General features: G+C 42.9%; 1 protein-coding gene across 1 annotated transcript; it reads left to right on the top strand.

Annotated features, from left to right (window-relative positions):
• The first annotated feature begins 1,367 nt into the window (after window positions 1-1,367).
• On the top strand, window positions 1,368-13,360 carry ltn1 (listerin E3 ubiquitin protein ligase 1). The gene is made up of 32 exons (XM_070983375.1): window positions 1,368-1,536; window positions 1,728-1,934; window positions 2,124-2,222; window positions 2,350-2,580; window positions 2,666-2,718; window positions 2,813-2,993; window positions 3,318-3,491; window positions 3,745-3,935; window positions 4,251-4,398; window positions 4,483-4,740; window positions 4,925-5,236; window positions 5,391-5,606; window positions 5,734-5,775; window positions 5,870-6,059; window positions 6,148-6,387; window positions 6,469-6,622; window positions 6,708-6,858; window positions 6,967-7,174; window positions 7,278-7,434; window positions 7,738-7,851; window positions 7,966-8,093; window positions 8,186-8,321; window positions 8,431-8,575; window positions 8,852-9,065; window positions 9,518-9,755; window positions 10,192-10,269; window positions 10,452-10,638; window positions 10,827-10,992; window positions 11,091-11,311; window positions 11,616-11,810; window positions 12,025-12,192; window positions 12,554-13,360. The coding sequence occupies exons 1-32, from the start codon at window positions 1,495-1,497 to the stop codon at window positions 12,614-12,616; spliced, it is 5,307 nt and encodes a 1,768-aa protein (XP_070839476.1). The 5' UTR covers window positions 1,368-1,494; the 3' UTR covers window positions 12,617-13,360.
• The last annotated feature ends 5,212 nt before the right edge of the window (window positions 13,361-18,572 follow it).

Genomic DNA, 18,572 nt, shown 5'->3' with positions numbered 1-18,572 from the left:
CACTGTCACTTCGATTTCTGTGCTGACTGTGATCTCATATAATTTTAATGTTAAGGACAACTATTTGATGAAGATCGTGACAAAGGGCAAACTTTCTTGATTCACTGGTGAGGAAGGGAAAAGGAAAATGTCAGTCGCTCTCAGCTTTTGCTTGTGAAATCCTATTTAAACAGGAAAACTGGAAAAACATGCTGTTCTTCTGACGCCAGACCACTCTGCATATGGAAATAGTCACATTTCTGGATGTTTCTCCCCAAGGGGAGACATGTTGAGAATCCACTCTAAGTTCTGGTTCATCTGCACATGCCAAGGCTTCAAGATTAGAAACAGCTGCAGAAATAGTCACAGCTGATTATAAGCAGTAATCGATCATTATTTATGTTCCCACTGCTTCACGAAGTTTCAAATAACCTCTTATACAACGTACTCTTTAATTGCTGTGAATTAATTGAGCCTTTCACCTAAACACACTATTATACAAATCCCCTTTTCAGTGCTTTGGTCGGTAATAGAAATGGCTGGATTTCCATGAGCATGGCTTTGAATATACACAGTGCTCCGAGGATGACTCCTAAATGAGCAGACTGATATGAAATTTACTTTTGACTTTTAAACTCTTGACTTTTCCTCCCAGTGCCATCATCGGGACATTATCTCCACTCATACACTGGCTATATTTATTCTCTCTAAAGGACACTTCAAGGTCTTCCATCACCCTTAGGCTCAAACGAACTGCTGCTCCTCTGACGACGAATCATGTTTGATATTTACATGGCTGCAGTGTCTGCACTAAATACATGGAGGGCAGCAATGAGCGCACAATGCTGATAAGGTCACTACAAAAGGACAAGAAGAAGAAATCCTTAACGGAAGTAAGTTTTTCTGTGTCAAGCACACGCATGTGAGCCTTCTGTTTTGTGATGTCCCATTCAAAGTAAAAGGGCATGATTTGCAGAATAACCAGGGACGCTGTTAAATGCATAGAGCAGAGAACAAATATGGTACCATGGTGCATGTAATTTCTTCACTAAGAGTTGTGCAAAAAATGTTAATACTTGATTAATTTAAAGAAAGTTCCCACCACCATGTTATTTAAGTTACCTGTAATTTGTGCTTAAGTGTTATTTTACAGTTCAGCTGTTAATGAATTTGATTGAGGTACTAAATTTTGGCTATGTACGTGTTATCCTGTTAAGTCTGGGTAATCCACTTATCTCGATGTTTACAGTTTTCATTGGGGACTGTTTTCTATTCAAGGTAAAAATAGTGGAAACTCTCAAACGTTTTTTTCTTTGTTCGTATCTTGCAGTGTGGTCAAGTTTGTGGAGATCACGCTTTATTTTGAAAGACTTAGACAGGAAGTGTTCAGTTCCGTAACACACGTACGATCAATGGCTGTATCAGTAGCTGCAGCTGTGTATCATTACGACAGCTAACGCTACAAACTACTATTATAAAACGGAAAAGTAATACTTCTAAGATTAATGCGTATCCATGGGGGGTAAGAATAAACAGCGAACTAAAGGAAATGTTCGGGTAAGTACCAATTTCCCTAAACGTACAGTGTCAAAGTAAGATTGCTAGCAACAGACCTGTTAGCACAAGCTAAAGTAAACTTCGTGTTAACAGCTAACGCTACGTGTGACTGTGTTGTCCCAGCTGTTACATAACTTTTCCGTCTGCATAATTTTTGTTTCTATAATCACGCGTTTCTGTCCCGCTGCCAGCCGTCTAGTAGCGGCCGAGCTGCTGAGGCACTGACCCGGGAGGGTGGTGTCATCCCGGGGTTTGTGGGCTTCGACACAGCGGTCGCTTTAGAGCTGAGTTACGTCCCTGCTGTCCATGGCGCGGAGGAGATAGACAACCTGGTAGATGCTGATTTCCGCCTGGTGCTCAGGAAACTCTCCAAGAGGGATGTTGTCACCAGACTGAAAGTGAGTTTGATCTTCACCTAACTTACCAATCACATATAACAAACAGCTACCATGTAACATATGTACTACAACCTACCACTTTGAATAATACATGATACAGTGTACCTGAAAGCCATCTAAAGCCATTGAAGTCATAGCTGGATGTTTTTTGGTCCAGATTTGTGTCTCGAAGCTATTTTCTCTTCTCAGGCTGTGCAGGACTTTGGGTCCATGTGTCAGGAGCGTGATGCTGAAGATGTCAAGGGGGTCCTGCCATACTGGCCCAGGATTTACTGCAAGATAGCAGTGGTAAGCCGGTCTTTCAGCACACACTCATGAAATGCTGTTTTGTTTCAAAGTCACACTGTGTGTGATAGCAAGTGCTTGAGGTGTGTCCACATAAAGAGAACTTAACCTTCATCATTATGTCTATCAGGACCATGACCGCCGGATCAGGGAGGCCACCCAGCAGGCCTTTGAGCAGCTGGTGCTGAAGGTGCGTCGCAGCTTGGCTCCCTTTCTGAAGAGCTTGATGGGCCACTGGATTCTGTCCCAGTGCGACACTTACACACCTGCAGCCTCTGCTGCGTGCCAGGCCTTCCAGGCTGCTTTTTCCCCAACCAAACAGCCCGAGGCTCTCGGCTTCTGCAAGGATGAGATCCTTAACGTAAGTAGTAGTGGTGGCTTTAGTGCAGACAAGGTGTAACCTAATGTGCTAAGTTTTCTGTTTAATTAGTATTTTTGTATTACAGGTTCTGCAAGACATTTTGTTAAAGGAAACAGCTGACACTCTGAGCGATCCACAGTAAGTTAAAAGTTTAGCTCATTGTAGCTTATGGGTCCGTTCCTCAAACTCTCCATGATAATATATTCTGTTGCTGGTTCCCTCTGTTCTCTAGAAGTGTGACAGGGGAGGAGAGAGAAGCCAAATATGTGCGCATGCAGACCAGCTCTCTGTTGGGGGTAAAGAAACTGCTGTCCCTGCTGCTCCAGAATGACAGGATGGCCCTGGAGCAAAGACTAGCACATCTTGTTAACTCGGCGAAGTTCTGGAAGTACAGCAAACACAAGACACCACAGGTACTGGCACTGAATGGGACTGCTCTGCTTATAACCCAAGTTGGAATATGCATGTACTAGTTCATCTAATGTCTGCACACAAGGCAGTTTCACTCAACTTAAATAAAGGACTAAATGTTTATTTTTCCACTTAAATTTCATATATTCATCATAACATCTTCAAGGTATTTTTCATCATGACAAAAGTTTGTAGTTTACGTAGACGGTGAGGGATAATATGTGATACCCTTATATCCGTGTGTGGCATAACCTGACAAATATACGGTAATAATAATCTGCTGTGAGCAACATTTTCCCTAATTACTACCATGTGTTTCTCCACAGGTGCGAGGGGCCTTTTTCGAGATGGTGTGCGCTCTGTGCGAGTTCACTCCAGGTCTCGTCCAGGCTGAAGTGGCGCGACTCTGCCCTGCTGTTCTCCTCAGCATTGACGACACAGACCCTGTAGTGCTGCCTCCAGTGTGGGAGGCTGTTCTTCACGTTGTGTCTACAATCCCTGTAAGCTTGCGTTTAAAGGATGCCCTCACATGTATGTACAGTCATGCTAGTGCCGTGATGTCATCAGGTGTTCTATGATATTTTCTACTGTCTGTTGTTACAGTAGATGTAATAGGTAGTGCCAGGAGGAGTTATATTAACCAGCACTAATTGAGCCACAAGCGTGTAGATACAGATGTAGATGTGCTTATTTTTTTGTTCCACCAGTTTATGTTTAAGTTGTGTATAATCTTCTATTTCTCCTGTTTCTCAGGATTGCTGGACACATGTGAATGCTAAGAAGGGCTTCTTACCCAAACTTTGGTCTCTACTAAAAGAGGGTGGCAAAGGCATGGCGAGAGCGCTCCACCCTAATCTAATGCCACTGCTCAGCAAACTGCCCCAAGAGGTCACTGATCCAGCCCTGGACTTCTACACCACCTTCTTCACTTCAGCAATACAAGGGTGATTTGTTTTTCTGTCTGCATCAACTTAATGAATTATATGCAGATTTTAATTAGAATGTAAAAAAAAATAATTGTTCGAATTCTTAATTTAGACTTTTGAAGAATTTTTCCTGATGTAATGCGTAACACACTCCATTACACCGAGCAGTAATTTTGTAAGGGATTCAGGATACATGTCCATGACAAGTGCTTGAATTAAAAATCTGTATGGATCCTGTGTATTGGTATAAAATGATCCACTTATTTCTCTTGTTAGCATTATAAATCCTAATTCATGTGTCACACTCTATAACCTGAGGTGTGTTTGTCTCAGTCTGTCTAGTGAGCGTGCAGCAGCAAGCCCATCGGAAAGCGCAGTTATCGTGACTTTTGTTGTTGAGTGCTTGAGGTACTGCATACTGCACAATGCGGAGGAAGAGGAGCAGCAGAAAAAAATATGCACTGCGCTTATTTCACAGCAGGTGGGATCACACGGTTGCACGTTCTCTCCCCATCATGTTAAATCTACCAAAATCCTCACCTTTCTTTCGTTTGTCTTTTCGTAGCTCCTGCCACTCCTGGAAAAGGCTCTGGGAAATCCGTCCCTTCAGAACGGTCCTCTTTTCCTTCTGGTCACGGAAATGCTCGTTTCCTGGGAGAAGAGGGCAGGTTTACATGGTGAAGGTGAAGCAAAAGAGAGCAAGGATGTCTTTCAAGGGCTTTTGGCAGACTTCTGGGAGGGGCTTGGTCTTTTGTTTGTGCGCTATGTCGACAACGAGGAGGCAGATCCGCAGACTTTGGAAGGGGTTGCCACCTTGCTGCAGGTGAGTTTGGTTTTGGGGAATCTGTGGTTTAGACATAGTCCCCACTGAAATCTTCATGCTGACACCAAGGATACAGCAGATCAATTTGGCTGTCTGGGCCGTTCATGTCTTTAAAAGTGGCCAAAGTGAAACGGAAAACACACTGCCTGAATAAGTCTCTTCTCATTTTCCTGTGCGTCTCCAGGTAATGCGTTACCCTGAGAGAGTAAAAAGGAAGCACGCCCAGAAGAAGAAATCTGTCAAGATCTGTTTCTCTAAGTCAGAGGACAATGAGAAAGCTGGAGTTGAGGGGGATGGTGTTGAGAAGCCTGTGCAGACGGTGTCAGAGCTTGTGAAGGAGAAGGCATTTGGGTCCCCGCAGACGCAGCATTTTGAGGATGTAGTGTGCCAGCTGGCCCAACTGTGCCTGGTGCATGTGAATGAGAAAAAATCAGAGAAACATCTTGTTTTCCTCTCCCTTCTCCTGCAGTCTTTCCACACACCCAGAGTCTTCAGCGTAAGTCATATTTGACGATTAGAGACAAAAGTATATTTCACTGTCAGGTGTTTTTATCTTTATGAGGTGGTTCAGGTCGACTAATGTAGTATTAAGGTACAGCACTTGGATGTCCTTGATGTTACTGACTTTCCCTAAACTGTGCTCATCTTAGACACTGGTGGAACTGGACGATAAAGTAAAGGACGGTGAGCAGCGAGACGAGGTGAATTTGAGAAATCCAGCAGTGCAGTTCCTGCTGGAGCAGGTAGTGGTGTGGCTGGCTGAAAAGGGGCGAACAGACACTGAGCACCTGGTGGAGATGGTCTTCAGCTCGCTCTACTGCTGCAGCTGGCAGGAAACCACACGCATCCTCAACCACATCACCACGGTAACATCAGATGCAGATGTCGCAACATGTGACCTAATATTGATTCAGATGTCTTCCGTGCAGTGCGATGATCTTTTTTTGTCATAGATTCTTTGCTGACATTCATGCTCTTTGCTCTGCTTTCTAGATGCATCTACAGTGGGGAATTATCCTGCAAATAATACAGAGGGTATGTGTCTTTTTATTTTATCAAAGCGTGTGACCTAAACGTCACATTTACACTGCTATAAATGTCTGTGCTGCTCCGCTCTCCGTCCTGATAGGCCTGCGTAGACCCTGAGACTCTTAAGAGCTGTGGTGGTTGGCTGAAAGGTTCAGTTCTGGGCGAGCAACTCCTGGGATTGACTGAGGAGCTGTGCAAGGTGGGACGCAGCTCTCCCAGTTCTACGTCCTCTGCAAGCAAACACAGTTGGACACTTATTAGCCTGGTCCTCTCTCAGCCCCACAACAATGGTGAACACACAGACACACAGCAGCAAATATAAGATAATTTTCTTATCAGTAGCTAAGCTATAAGATAATGTTTTTGGTCTGTTTACAGAGCCTCTGATAGGGGAGGTGTACATGGAGAAAATCTTAGAGAAGCTCCACGCCACTCTGTCCGAGACCAAGAGTCTGTCGGATGCAGGCAACATGGAGCCACTCATCTCCTTCATCTGTGATGTGGCCTCCACATTCTTCTCTTCCGTACAAGACTGTCTTCTCCTTCTCTCCGCTGAGGAGCTCTTGCTCACTGTCTTCCAGCTCACCGCCCAAGATCAAACACATAGTCGCCTGACTGGTGGGTACTCTCGCAGTCCACAAACATATATATTTGTCAGGTAAGATAAACGACTGATTTTTGGCGATGTTGTGTTGAAAGACTCACTTTTAGAGAAGCTGAGGAAAGTGTGTGTAGCTGGGGTCCGGTCATTGGTCCAGCACTCCGAGTATGAGGTCAAGGAAGGTGGTTTCCTGCACAGTGCGGCCATTTGGGTGACAAACCAACTCCTCACCGTCTCTCTGGACATTAAAAGGTAACAAAACACCTTCCTCTGATGTCGTTTGTACCTGTTCACTGGGTCGTGGTTCCAGCTAACTCTTCTTGATGTTACCTTTTAGTTTACAGGTTCTAGTTCTGGCTGTACAAAGCGTAGTGGAGACAATTATCTCTGTCTGTGATCAAGACTTCACCCTCCTTGCCCAGTTCTATACCCTACTGACACCCAGCCAGACAGAATGGACAACAATCAGACAAGCCTTACCTCCTCAGGTGAGCCAGCCAATCCATCACCCCCACTTGCTTACTTTAATGGAATCCTCCACAGGAAACACTTGACATTCATGCATTGTTCTTCTGCTTTTTGCCTGTCCTCTGCAGTGGGTCAAAACCCCCTTACTGTCGAGCCGTCACCGAGGAGTTTGTGAGAAATCCTCCATGGACATCTGGAAGTTTAGGGTGTCAGCCAGGCTGCCGGCCCACCTATGTGCCTGTGCCCTGCTGGGGAGGGTGGCCCGGCCTGCATTCGTACCATGTGACCAAAAGGAGGCAGAATGTCCTTCACACCTGCCAAATCTCAAGTACACGGGTACATATGAGTATCTTTTTCTGTAAATTTGTGTTTTTTATGGGAATGTCAGTCTACGACGCTGTCCAGTATACTTATATATATGTTTGCTTTCCTTTGGCAGTTTCAGAACTCTTGTATGCACTGCAGTGGTGTAAGGAGGTGGAGTACAGCCCTGCTATAGTGTCTGCCTATCACAGCCTTCTGACTGACTGGGGGCTGTCAGAAGGACTCCACAGCCAGGTTCCAATGAAAGCTCTGCTGGAGACTCTGTACTCAAGGTGAGCTACACTCATTGATTTCTGACGAATGAGGAATTCATTTCGAATCAAGATTACAGAAGATCAACGCATGTAATGATTTTCCATATATTGCCTTGACCCAAGGAGTCTCTCCTAAAGACATGGGCAGGACTAATTTGGTGGACTTGTCTAGTAATCAATTAAAAAACAGCTGATTACAAAAAAGAAACAAGACCACGAAATTCATCCATACTGATTTTTGTGCACGTATTTATTTTCCCAGGCAATTATTTGAAACACTATCCACTGAATATATGTGCATCTTATTTATTTCCCCTGAAGGTCAGTAGAGGACGGAGGTCTGTGGTCCTTGACTCTAGAAAACTACATGCAAACCAACAACTTGGCAGCCACTCACGGTGCAACAGTGAGGAAGCTTTATGGCAGTGCAGACAGGTTAATACTTTTGTTTGTTCACATAACTTTAAGTGCTTTTACTTTCACATTCAGTTCTGCTTTATGGCCACTGTTATTGCTGTGTTGCATATTGAGAATCGTCTGTTTGGTCAGTTTGTTCCCAGTGTCTCAAAGCAAATTGAGCACGCTCCAGGTGCTTTGCCCCACCATGACCAAAGCAGACAGAGAGGCTCTTGTTACTCTGGCTACTGCTGGAATAATCAACTGGCAAGAGAATGACAGTGAGAATACACACATAAACACACACACACACACACGCATGTACAGACACAAGCGAACCAAGCAAATAATAATTTTGGGCTGTGTGTCACAGATGTGTACGGGTGTCTGGCGGTGCTGCTCTGCTGTCTAAAAGCCAACACACAAGTGGAGGACGAGGTCGTGCAGGCTATCCTGGCCACTGTCATCGAGTGGAGGAACAGCAAAGAGGACTGGTTCCTCTTTGGCAGGTAGTGCAAGCACACAAACATTTAGACTACACTTTATTGCATCACTTAAAACACTGTCCTAGTTTGGAAATGTTTTGCTCAGACGTCTGCATTTGTCTTCACACTCCAGCGACTTGTCCAAAGCAACCGCTGAACAGTTGAATCTTGCCGTGGAGATGATGCGTTTCCTGTCCTGGCTGGTGACTCATCGTCCGACAGTTCTCGGGGGCAGCCAGTGGGACTTCGTGCTCTGCTCTATGTTAGCCTGGTTGGAGGTGAGACTGAGCTCATATGTATTGTGCTGCTTCGTGACTTTGAGGTCAGGGGCTGGGGTCTGCTACAGTGAAGTGGCACATAGAGGGTGCTCAGGATTCTGTGGGGGGGGTGGATGCTTCCTGCTAGGGGATGTTGAACTCTTGAACTCTGGTATATGAATTGCTGGAGTCCTCACTATGCTACTCTGCTGCCTCCTAATAAAAAACTTTCCCATATATTTTTTTCATTTTCCTGCGTATTTACTTGCCCATACCTTTACTTGCTTCCAATCTTAGGTTGCCTGCGAGAACGTGAGCAGTCTGTGGAACCCGTGGGTGCAGCTGTTTGTGTGTGAGAACGCTGCCTTGATAGTGAAGCTGAACCAGTTCTTCACGTCCTCTTCCCCCGACGTGCTGGAGAAGCTGCCGTCAGAGCTGGCTGGTGAATGGACAGACTTCTTCATAGAAGGAATCTACAACCTGCTGTTGCCTCTGCCTATCAGTATCACAGGTGTGTGGATTTTATTTTAGGAGCTTATGACAGTCTCTGGGAAGCAAGCCTATGCTGAAAAGTAAAGAACCAAAACTTACCAAGTTCTTGCTTAAAATCACAACTTCTGTTGTGATTTGGCGCTATACAAATAAATAAAATTGAATTGAATTGAAAATTGAATTAAAGGAACACTTAATCCTGCAGTTTATCAGAAGCATTTAGATTCTTCAAATTCAGTATTTGCTTCTAAGATGTAGTTGTATAAAATTAAAATTCTCAAATGAAAGTAACACCAATTTGTCTTGAAGTATATGAGTAAATGTACTTAAGTTGCATTCCACCACTGTATTAAGCACATCAAAAGGTGATATGGTCATTGCTAAATGAAGAACATTTACGTGTTTGACTCACAAACCTGTCATTGCAGTAGACTAAACCACAGTCCTTCTGTTTTTGTTGTGTAAATGCAGATGCCTTCACTGAACCGGACGACCCCGTCTTCCCTTTGGTGGTACTGCAGTCAGTTGGCGTGGCTCTGACATACGCGCCTGTGCAGCAGCTAAAACAGAACTCCCTGCCGCCGCGCTTCATAGCGGACCAGAATACAAACCTGCCGGAGCCCCTCCAGACGCTCCTCAACACTTTCTGTCCTCTTCTGCTGTTTAAGGCCAGGCCTCTGCAGATCTCCATCTACCACTTGTTAGAAAAGTAAGGATTTTGCTTTAGACTGTCAATAGCATTTCCTGAAAGTTGGGGTGTTGTAACATTGGTGAAACCAGCATGAGTAGATTTTGGAAAGGATTAACCAAAATTCCCATTCCTTCCCTTTGTGCCTCATTCAGGCTGAAAAAATGAGATGGGCTTGTTATTGGCCTGCAACAGCCACAGACGCTAGATTTTTATCCCCCCCCTTTTTTGTCAGAGCGCTTGATTTATTGATTACTGTTGGGAGATCCAGACAACAGTTCCACAAATACAACAAAAAAATGCTTCTAAAATACATGACCTAGCTTTAGATTAAGAGCACTGTGTTATCATTAAAGTGCTACACCTATCCTGCGACCTTTGAGGCCCTGCAGGAGGCTGGGAATGATCACTTCATGCTTACTACATAAATTAACATACTTGCTTATTGTCAATACAGGGTCATGCCTCAGCTGCCTGAGTGTGATGGAGAAGGAGACAACAACAAGTCTGACGATGATGGAGATGAGCCGTGTCTGTAAGTCCATGGGGAAGATCATATTAATGTGGTTTTTACACATACTAAGTGACAGTTAGTGAGTTCCAAATATTGTCATGAGTTGTTCCTGTATTAGACAAAAATTTGTAGAGGTTATATTTCTGAAAGATTCAGAGATTACAGATCTGTTTTTGTGTGTGTGCGTGTGTGTGCGTGCGCAGTTCCCCTCCAGCATCTCTGATGGCCATCCTGTCAACCTGCGAGGAGCTGTGTGATAGCATCTTGGCAGGAGTTCAAGTAGGAGAGTTTGCAGTGGTCCAGCCTCTCAGTGTGGAGTACTCCTGCATCCTGGGGTACTTGTTGGCCTGGAAGCTGCTCCTCACGTTCTTCAAATCCTCACCCTCCCATGTGAGTTATGAGAGGTCCTGACCTCAGATAGAAGGATATTTAATGTAAAACGTTTGCTTTTTTTGCTGGGTTTGACTTGCGGTGTGAGTGTGTATACTAGCTCACAGACTGGATGGAGAAACCTTGCTTTAATGTCTGAGATGAATGATGTTGATGTGTAATACTGACTGCTCTTCTGGTCTATCTAGCTGCGTGCCCATTATGCACAATATCTTAAGAGAAGCTGCTCCCTTAACAAGCTCCTCCTTCACCTCTTCAAACTAATGCCCGAGAACCCCATCTATCCAGGCCAGGGGGCTGAGATGAAGGAGACCAAAACCTTCTTCACAGAGAGCCTATCTCTGGCTGTTGACAGTAAGTAGCACATACACACACCTACACAATATCTCGACGTGGGGTGTGAAATGAAAACAAGCTTAAATTCCCCCTCCCCCCGTGCTTCTTGCGTGCAGAAAACTCGAGTGTTGAATGGGAGCTGCCTCATCTGGCCTGCAGCGTGTACTACAGCACAGTGCAGGACCTGCCGGCCATGGTGCGGCTGTGGTGGAACAGCCAGGAGAAGAGAGTGAGCGCAGCTGTGGAAAAGTTCACCATAAAATACGTCAGTCCTGTTCTCTCAGCACAGGAGATATCGTCTGTCCATTCCAGCACTCAAATGTTTGACAGCATGACCGTAAGTTAGCAAGTACTCTTTGTGTGTGCACCTGCTGCTTTAACTCACTAGTTTTAGGTTACTTAATGTGGTGCTACTTCCTTGATAACCGCAGCAGACCTGATCATTGCATTCCTTCTGTAAAATCAGATAGATTATCTCCAGGAAACAGCACAAAGGTTATTAGGTGTAATAACCATTTAGATTGAACAAATCCTGTGGTGCAACAACTGCTTCATATTTGTGATATAAAGATGCAGCAATAATAGGCCGCCAGCAGAGAGTAGGCATGCGGTTAATTTATTTATTTATCTCATTGCCCCAGGTGAAGGCTCGCTCAGCAGCTCGGGAGGTGATTGCTACTTATTCTGTGGATGATATCTTCATCGAGCTGGTGATTCAGCTACCACAGAACTACCCTCTGGGCTCCATCACTGTAGAGAGTGGGAGGCGCGTTGGCGTTGCCGTACAGCAGTGGAGGAACTGGATGCTTCAACTGAGCACCTACCTCACACATCAGGTAGAAACACAAACACAGTGGATGTAGACTCAAGAGGCTTGTGTTGTAAGTACTGTCTGTTCTTCAACCTTGAAGACCTGTAACCACATTATATCCCTACAAGTTTGAAGCAATGCAGGCCAAGAGGGCTGTGAAGTACTTTCTTTCGAGGGAAAGCAAAGAAAAAGAGGATGAAACAAATCAGAAAACTGTAAATGTGTGTTTGTGTGTTCAGAACGGCAGTATAATGGAGGGCCTGGCTCTGTGGAAGAACAACGTAGATAAGCGTTTCGAGGGAATAGAGGACTGTATGATCTGCTTCTCTGTTATCCACGGCTCCAACTACTCCCTGCCCAAGAAGGGCTGCCGCACCTGCAAAAAGAAATTCCACTCAGCGTGTTTGGTGAGATTTATGTGTCAAGATCATACTGTGTTCAGTGGTGGGCTGTGCAGATCTTCCATCAATCAATCTTACATTGATAAACTTTGAGCATTTTTTTTGTTATCTTTGAACGATCAATCATAAGAGAGAGAAAAATACCACTGCAAACAGTTCGTCTGTATATGACTAATCTGGTACAATGAAGGCGTAACTCATAAATCCACAACCCACCACTGGATGTGTCACACACCTTTTGTCTTAAATTCACAAATATCTCATAATTTAATGCATGACAGCAAAGTCTGAACATACTTTGCTTTGACTTTGGCCTTTGTTGTCGTATTTTACATCGATTTTTTTTTTTTTTTTCATCTTTCTACAGTACAAATGGTTCACTTCCAGCAACAAGTCCACCTGTCCGCTGTGCAGAGAAACCTTCTTCTAACACCCAGTCTGTTGACTAGGACTGGATTGGTTGTGATCATACAAAGAAATAAGGAAAGCATCTAGATTAAGGTTTGGTTTATTAGAACATGATATGGGTTGCAGCAGCAGGCATTGTTGAGAAAATCATGTTTCATGGGCTCAGTGGAAGATTGAACTAAAGCACAGGAAAACTAGTAACTGTATTTTGGCAGCTCTTCCCTCCATATTCAGTCGTGTGGGTTAATAAGCTGTCATCGGTTTGGTTATACCAGTGCTTTACTGTACTCCCCATGTGCAGCATCAGTCACTCCCTGCTCATGGTTTTCTGTTGATAATGAAGTTTTTATCGTTTTTGTGGACTTTTTTTTTTTTTTTTAATCTTTTTGAAATGTACAGGTGTGTAGAAGAGATTCAATCACAAGACTGGGAAAACCAAAGCTATCCAGGTGCTTTACATAAGCACCTTGAAATGAGTCAAAAAGATGATTGCAATGCCCAGGACATGTTTTGATAAAGATTTCCTAATATTTAGGAGTGTTAAAGAGATTGTTTGATTTGTGACATGCCTTATAGCATGATAACACGACGAGCTGACACATGAAAAGCAGGAAAGGGAACTTGTAGAGTTTAGGTTTTTCATTTATAAATGCCTGTGCTCACAAATATGAAAACCTAATGATAAGTGTCTTCCCCTGTGCCTGCATACAGCTGTAAATGATGCTGGAAAGAAAATAAAATACAACCAGAATGATATTAATAATGGATGCATGTTGTCCTTGATTTAGAGCTCAGCACTTAGAACAGGGGTCAAACAAAGCAGACACACAGAAAACGTGGAACTCTCTTTGAACCATAAACTGATATTTCGATAAGGAATAAAAGCATCATTATGATGCATACATGAACCTGCATGCTGGCTTTACACTGTATACAAATATATAAATGTGAGGCTACAGCGAGCAGTGTCAAAGCTTTATGGATGTTTATATTATCATGAATAGTCAATTATGACTCGTTACATATGTGCTAGTTTGCATTAAATATGTACTATAAGCTAGTCTGGCAGTTGTACATTGTGCCGTACGGTTACCAGACTGCGTACAGCACGTACGTCTTCTGATGAGATACAGAACAATGCATATGCAGGAATATATAAATATCTGGCACAAAGACTGCTCATGTATATTTTTACTTTGTGCATACACAGACTTTTACTCTCAAACTCACAACGTTTCATACATCTGGCCCCAGGTGTTTTGTTCGATTCACGATCCATTAAATCCCTTTGCCAAAAGCTAGCTTCCCTTATGCGTTAATGACAATCATTATCCAGAATATCACAGTTTCCAGGGTTTAAATGTGTTAGCATAAAGACTTAATGATCACAAAGGAAACAGACTGAAGAGATGTATACATAGCTTAAACTGTAAGCCTCTTGGGACTTGCGAGAGATCTAATTTCCAACTGGGACCAGCTCTGCTAAGAACGAACAAGTGTCTATATAAAGGCATATAGGTCAACAAATGTGACATTTCTGCTCTGCCATCTCTTAGATAACTTTAGTCAAAGTCAACTGTAATGAAGCCCAAGTGCTTCCATGAACTGTTAGGTTAACCTGAGCCTCCAATTACATTTATGTGGTGTATAACTATTACTGTAAGCTAACCTGTGCTAGTTTCCAAGAAAAGACTGTAATTAGCCTCAGCCGGTGACTGCTGGCACAGTCTCCCATGCTCATTCATCTTGAGTCCGCCTCCTCCTCATGTTGAATAATTTATCTGTGTAATGGAGGCGTGCTCTCATCACAGTTGTTCCTATGGAATTAATTATGACAGATTAAGCATGATCAATGAATTAATCCCTATCATTTGGTCTGCCGTCTACATGTGTGTGTGCGCGTGTGCAAATGTGTGTGCATTTGTAATTCATTGTTGCGGTCAGATTTTATCAATACATACAGCCGGCATCCATCATCATCTGCCCTTGACCTTTTTAATAGCCATTGATCTGTTTGCCAGGCATAAATATTTATACTGAAATCCCCTTCTCTCACAAGTTTTGACACACACACCCACCCGGACGGCCTCAAATCTTATTGCTCATTATCTGCTTGATTAAGCAGTGGTGCAAATGTTATGGACTACAGTACTGTCCTGTGTGCAACCTTTTCTTTTCACAATGTAGGTCAATCCTCACCAACAGATGGCAGCATAGGCCCGAGACACGGCTGTGAGGAAAATGCTGCTATTTGAGGAGATGTGTACATATTAACCTTAAAGAAAAGGGATTACTCATCTGGACTATCCAGGGAGGTTAAATTACCTGCGAGATCACAGTTCCATTGTAACATTTTCTGACTCATTTGGCTTTCCAGACAAATACACGTTCAGTTCATCCAAATAATTAATCAGGGGAATTTTAGAAGGGAATTAATGTGCCATCTTTAATTACTAATTCAGTCACAATGCTGGCACCTATCAGATTTGACAGTCAAGACCCAGATTAAATGTCACTAACATACTCGACTATGGGGATATAAAAAGTTTTCTGGGGACATGTGTCAGTCAACATGGAAATCAGTGATTTCAACCATTCTGAAAATAGCTGAAAACAGATAATTAAAATTGAAAATGTAATCAAAGAATCAAAGGAAACTAAATATGTTTAATAATTGAATACAATGAAATGACCAGAGGTTAAATAGGGAGATATGTACTTTGCACATTTGGTGTTAATTTCTCTGAGTGAAAAAGACGGAGCACAGATCAGACTTCACATGTCTCCTTCCTTAATACTGAAAGTGCTTGAGATGCCATCCATCCGTTCGCCATCCTACGCTGACCCACTTGCGTAAAAGTGCTGTACTAGTACGAGCTAATTAGCAGCCAACCTGTCTACAACCAGTCAGTTCACTGGCCTTCCTGGCCTTCGAACCCGATTGGTGGAGGCTTCGTTACTTCATAATTAGCCAGGCCTAGATAGCTCTCATTTAGCTCTCCCTGACCCATTTGTGAGTGTATTAGCATTCCAAGCCATTTGCAGGAGGCTGGTCCTATCCCAGTCACGCCACTCCTCAACACTGCAGGCAACTGCTCAGCTCTGGAAATGGCTTTGAATTAGTCTGTGTGTGTGCTTGTGTGTGTGTTTTGCGTGTGTGTACACATGCATGTGCCTATCAGTGTGACTCTGCTGATATTAGTTCTATTGAAATGAATCCCACACAGTCATTTTATTTGCCTCTGTGTCGCCAGTCTCCCTCACCACCTCCATCTCTCTCCCTCTGTGCCTCACTGCCATGTTCCTCATCATATGGCACACTGTATGAAATTACACACAGCATACAATCAATATCTGAATTTGTTGAATGTGATCCTGGGAATTTATCGGGTTCATTTATCCTAAACCAAAGCAGGGAACTTTACAGTTCTATTGGGGCTATTTTCTCAACTGCACTCAAAAGCAAAATAATCAATTTTATTAACATTTGCTGTTTTCATATAATGAGTGTAATAAACAATGATTATTGACTTCAATCTATTGGCTCCTAGACATGCATTTGTATTAGTCATTATAACTGGGAGAGGCTGTCTGGTCTGCCACAGTTTAAATCTACTGTTATTACTCTGTCATCGCGTACAGGCCTTTTATGGTTTTCTATTACCGCTGCCATGTTATAGCAGTATTGGAGGACACCAAAGACTGGGTGGCTGAGTGTGCTGTTTTCAAAAGACTCCGGCAGTGATTCAGAACCACAGTGGACAGATTTGAAGAGAAAATTCTCGATTTTAAGACAACGCGAATGGAAAAAGTCAGTAAAGAACAGAACGTGCATGCAAAATGGTTTTGTCACAGAATGTGTGGTAACAGTAAAAAGAAGAATTGTACGGTCTTGCCTAGTTTTAAATAGTTTATATGTTTATATATTTTATCATTTTGTATTAAAAATATTTTATCAGAATAACTGCAAAGAGGCTAAATCCATCCAGCATATGACTCATAGCCACAACACTTTTAAAAAGTGCATTTTAGGCCCAATTGACCTAACTCTTTCCGATGATGAAACTTGTCAGCCCAGGGGGCAATGCATGGCAAAGGACTATTTAAGTATTCTGAAGCGCTGCCTAAGTTCACAGTCAAGCACCAGCAGCACAACTCTGCCTGCAAATAACACTGGCAGTGTACTTTTTGTCCTACCAGAAAACCTCCTGCATGTAACTTCAGTCAGCCAACCCCAAAGTGGGGCCCTAGTCTACATGGAAATAACAGCACATAAGAAGCGTAAAAGGAATCTGAGCATGACCAAATCCTTTTAAATGCAACTAGGACAAACACATGAGTGGTACTTCCTGAATATTTCAGGCTGTCTGTGTGTAAGTCCTGCACATGAGCTAACTGGAGGCAGGGAATAGGGGACAGCAAGGCTTCACACTTCTGGCAATAGCTCACTCTGAGTTCATTCTGCACTGTTTTTGTTATATAAAGTCACAGGGCTGGATGGACTGTGCACTCTTTATGAGTCACAGTGCAGAAGTAGCAATTAGGTACCAGGAGTTCACATAAGACAGACCTCTATCATGCCTCATTCGCTAAATTTCGAGAAGGCCACAGGCATGTCCATATATTGTACGAATGCTCTATATATTGTGATAGAGGCTAAGAAAATGGGCTTTTACTCCCTGTGGCAAAGTTTGATTTACTGTTCTATTGAAATGGCCTCAGTGTTTCAGAGAGGTTGGTGTTGCCATGGCTAAGCCTAAGGGTGTTTAGATACATGATGCTGTAAACCAGGGCTGCCCAAAGTGTGGCTCGTAGGCCACAGTTTGGCCATCATAAGGTTTAAATGGGCCTGCCAGAACTTTCTAACAAAAGAAAAAAAAAAAAACCAGATTTAATATAGTGTTTATGCAGTTTTGTTTTTGTGAGGTGATAATGTTCTTTAAATATGTAGGATACCTAATTATTATTTTTCTCAGTCTGAACATATTTTAAGATTAAGGAGTTACTGTTTATAAGGAGCAAGCTACAAACGGTTTTCATTTCCTGTGGCCAATCAGTGAAAAGCACTCTTGATACAGTGCTAATTACTATGCTGTCTCTCACACCCAATCATCTTTGAACACTTTGCTATGCTATAGTGAAGAGGCTAATGGCTAATAGCTAACGTTGATCACCAAAGAACAACAAAAAGGTACGTAAACTAGGACAAAACATTATGATTACATGATATCTGTGAAACAAAATTCACATCAACTACAACATATGGTAATATAATAGTATCATAAAACTGAGGTGATTTAATTGTAACATTATAATAAAGACAATGAAAACGTACACTGACAAACTGTTTTGAATTAGTAATTGTTATCTAATCCTATATGTTTGCTTACCAAAACTATGACATTAGTGTCAAATGTCAAATTTAGTCAAGTTACCAGCTTTGCTCACCCTTTAACATAGTGTAGCAGTAGCAGTAGTAAGAACAGGTTGGTATAATTCACCCCTCCTCATCCTCCAACTTGTCCCACCTTTCGCAACGGTGCGACACACCAACCGATTTAGCTTTAGGTTTTAACTTCATGCGAACGTCATTGTGAACATGTTACACTTGTTAGCATGCTGACATTAGCACTTAGCTCATTGCACGGTAGCCTCAAAGAGCCGCTAATATGGCTGCAGACTTGTTTTATCTCAAAAGACAGAAATTTTTTTCCAAAGAAAAACGCTCAAACTAAATTTGTGATTTTCTCACCTCGACATCAAGGTTGCCCTGATAACTTTGCTGACATTCTTCAGAGATATAGAGACATAAGTTTATCTTTTTTTTAGTTGCTGGACTACCTGTGCTTCAGCTGTGGTATTTACTGTGGCGAGTATATCAAAACCTGATCCAGGCTGGTTCTGCCTGTCCGCATCAATCATCAGAATGGCTCAGCTGATACACAACAGACTGATATGGCCCAGTGCAGTGCCACAAA

The sequence above is a fragment of the Chaetodon trifascialis genome, chromosome 16 (genome assembly GCF_039877785.1).
Source record: "Chaetodon trifascialis isolate fChaTrf1 chromosome 16, fChaTrf1.hap1, whole genome shotgun sequence".
Taxonomy (NCBI): Eukaryota; Metazoa; Chordata; class Actinopteri; order Chaetodontiformes; family Chaetodontidae; genus Chaetodon; species Chaetodon trifascialis.
The sequence above is the reverse complement of the archived record's forward strand: the minus strand, read 5'-3'. Positions and strand labels throughout refer to the sequence as shown.

Coding starts and splice junctions, on each gene's coding strand:
- ltn1 (XM_070983375.1), top strand. CDS start 1,495: ATGGGGGGTAAGAATAAACAGCGAACTAAAGGAAATGTTCGG. Junction 7,175..7,277: donor GCCAAATCTCAAGTACACGG/GTACATATGAGT, acceptor TTCCTTTGGCAG/TTTCAGAACTCTTGTATGCA. Junction 8,094..8,185: donor CAACTGGCAAGAGAATGACA/GTGAGAATACAC, acceptor TGTGTGTCACAG/ATGTGTACGGGTGTCTGGCG.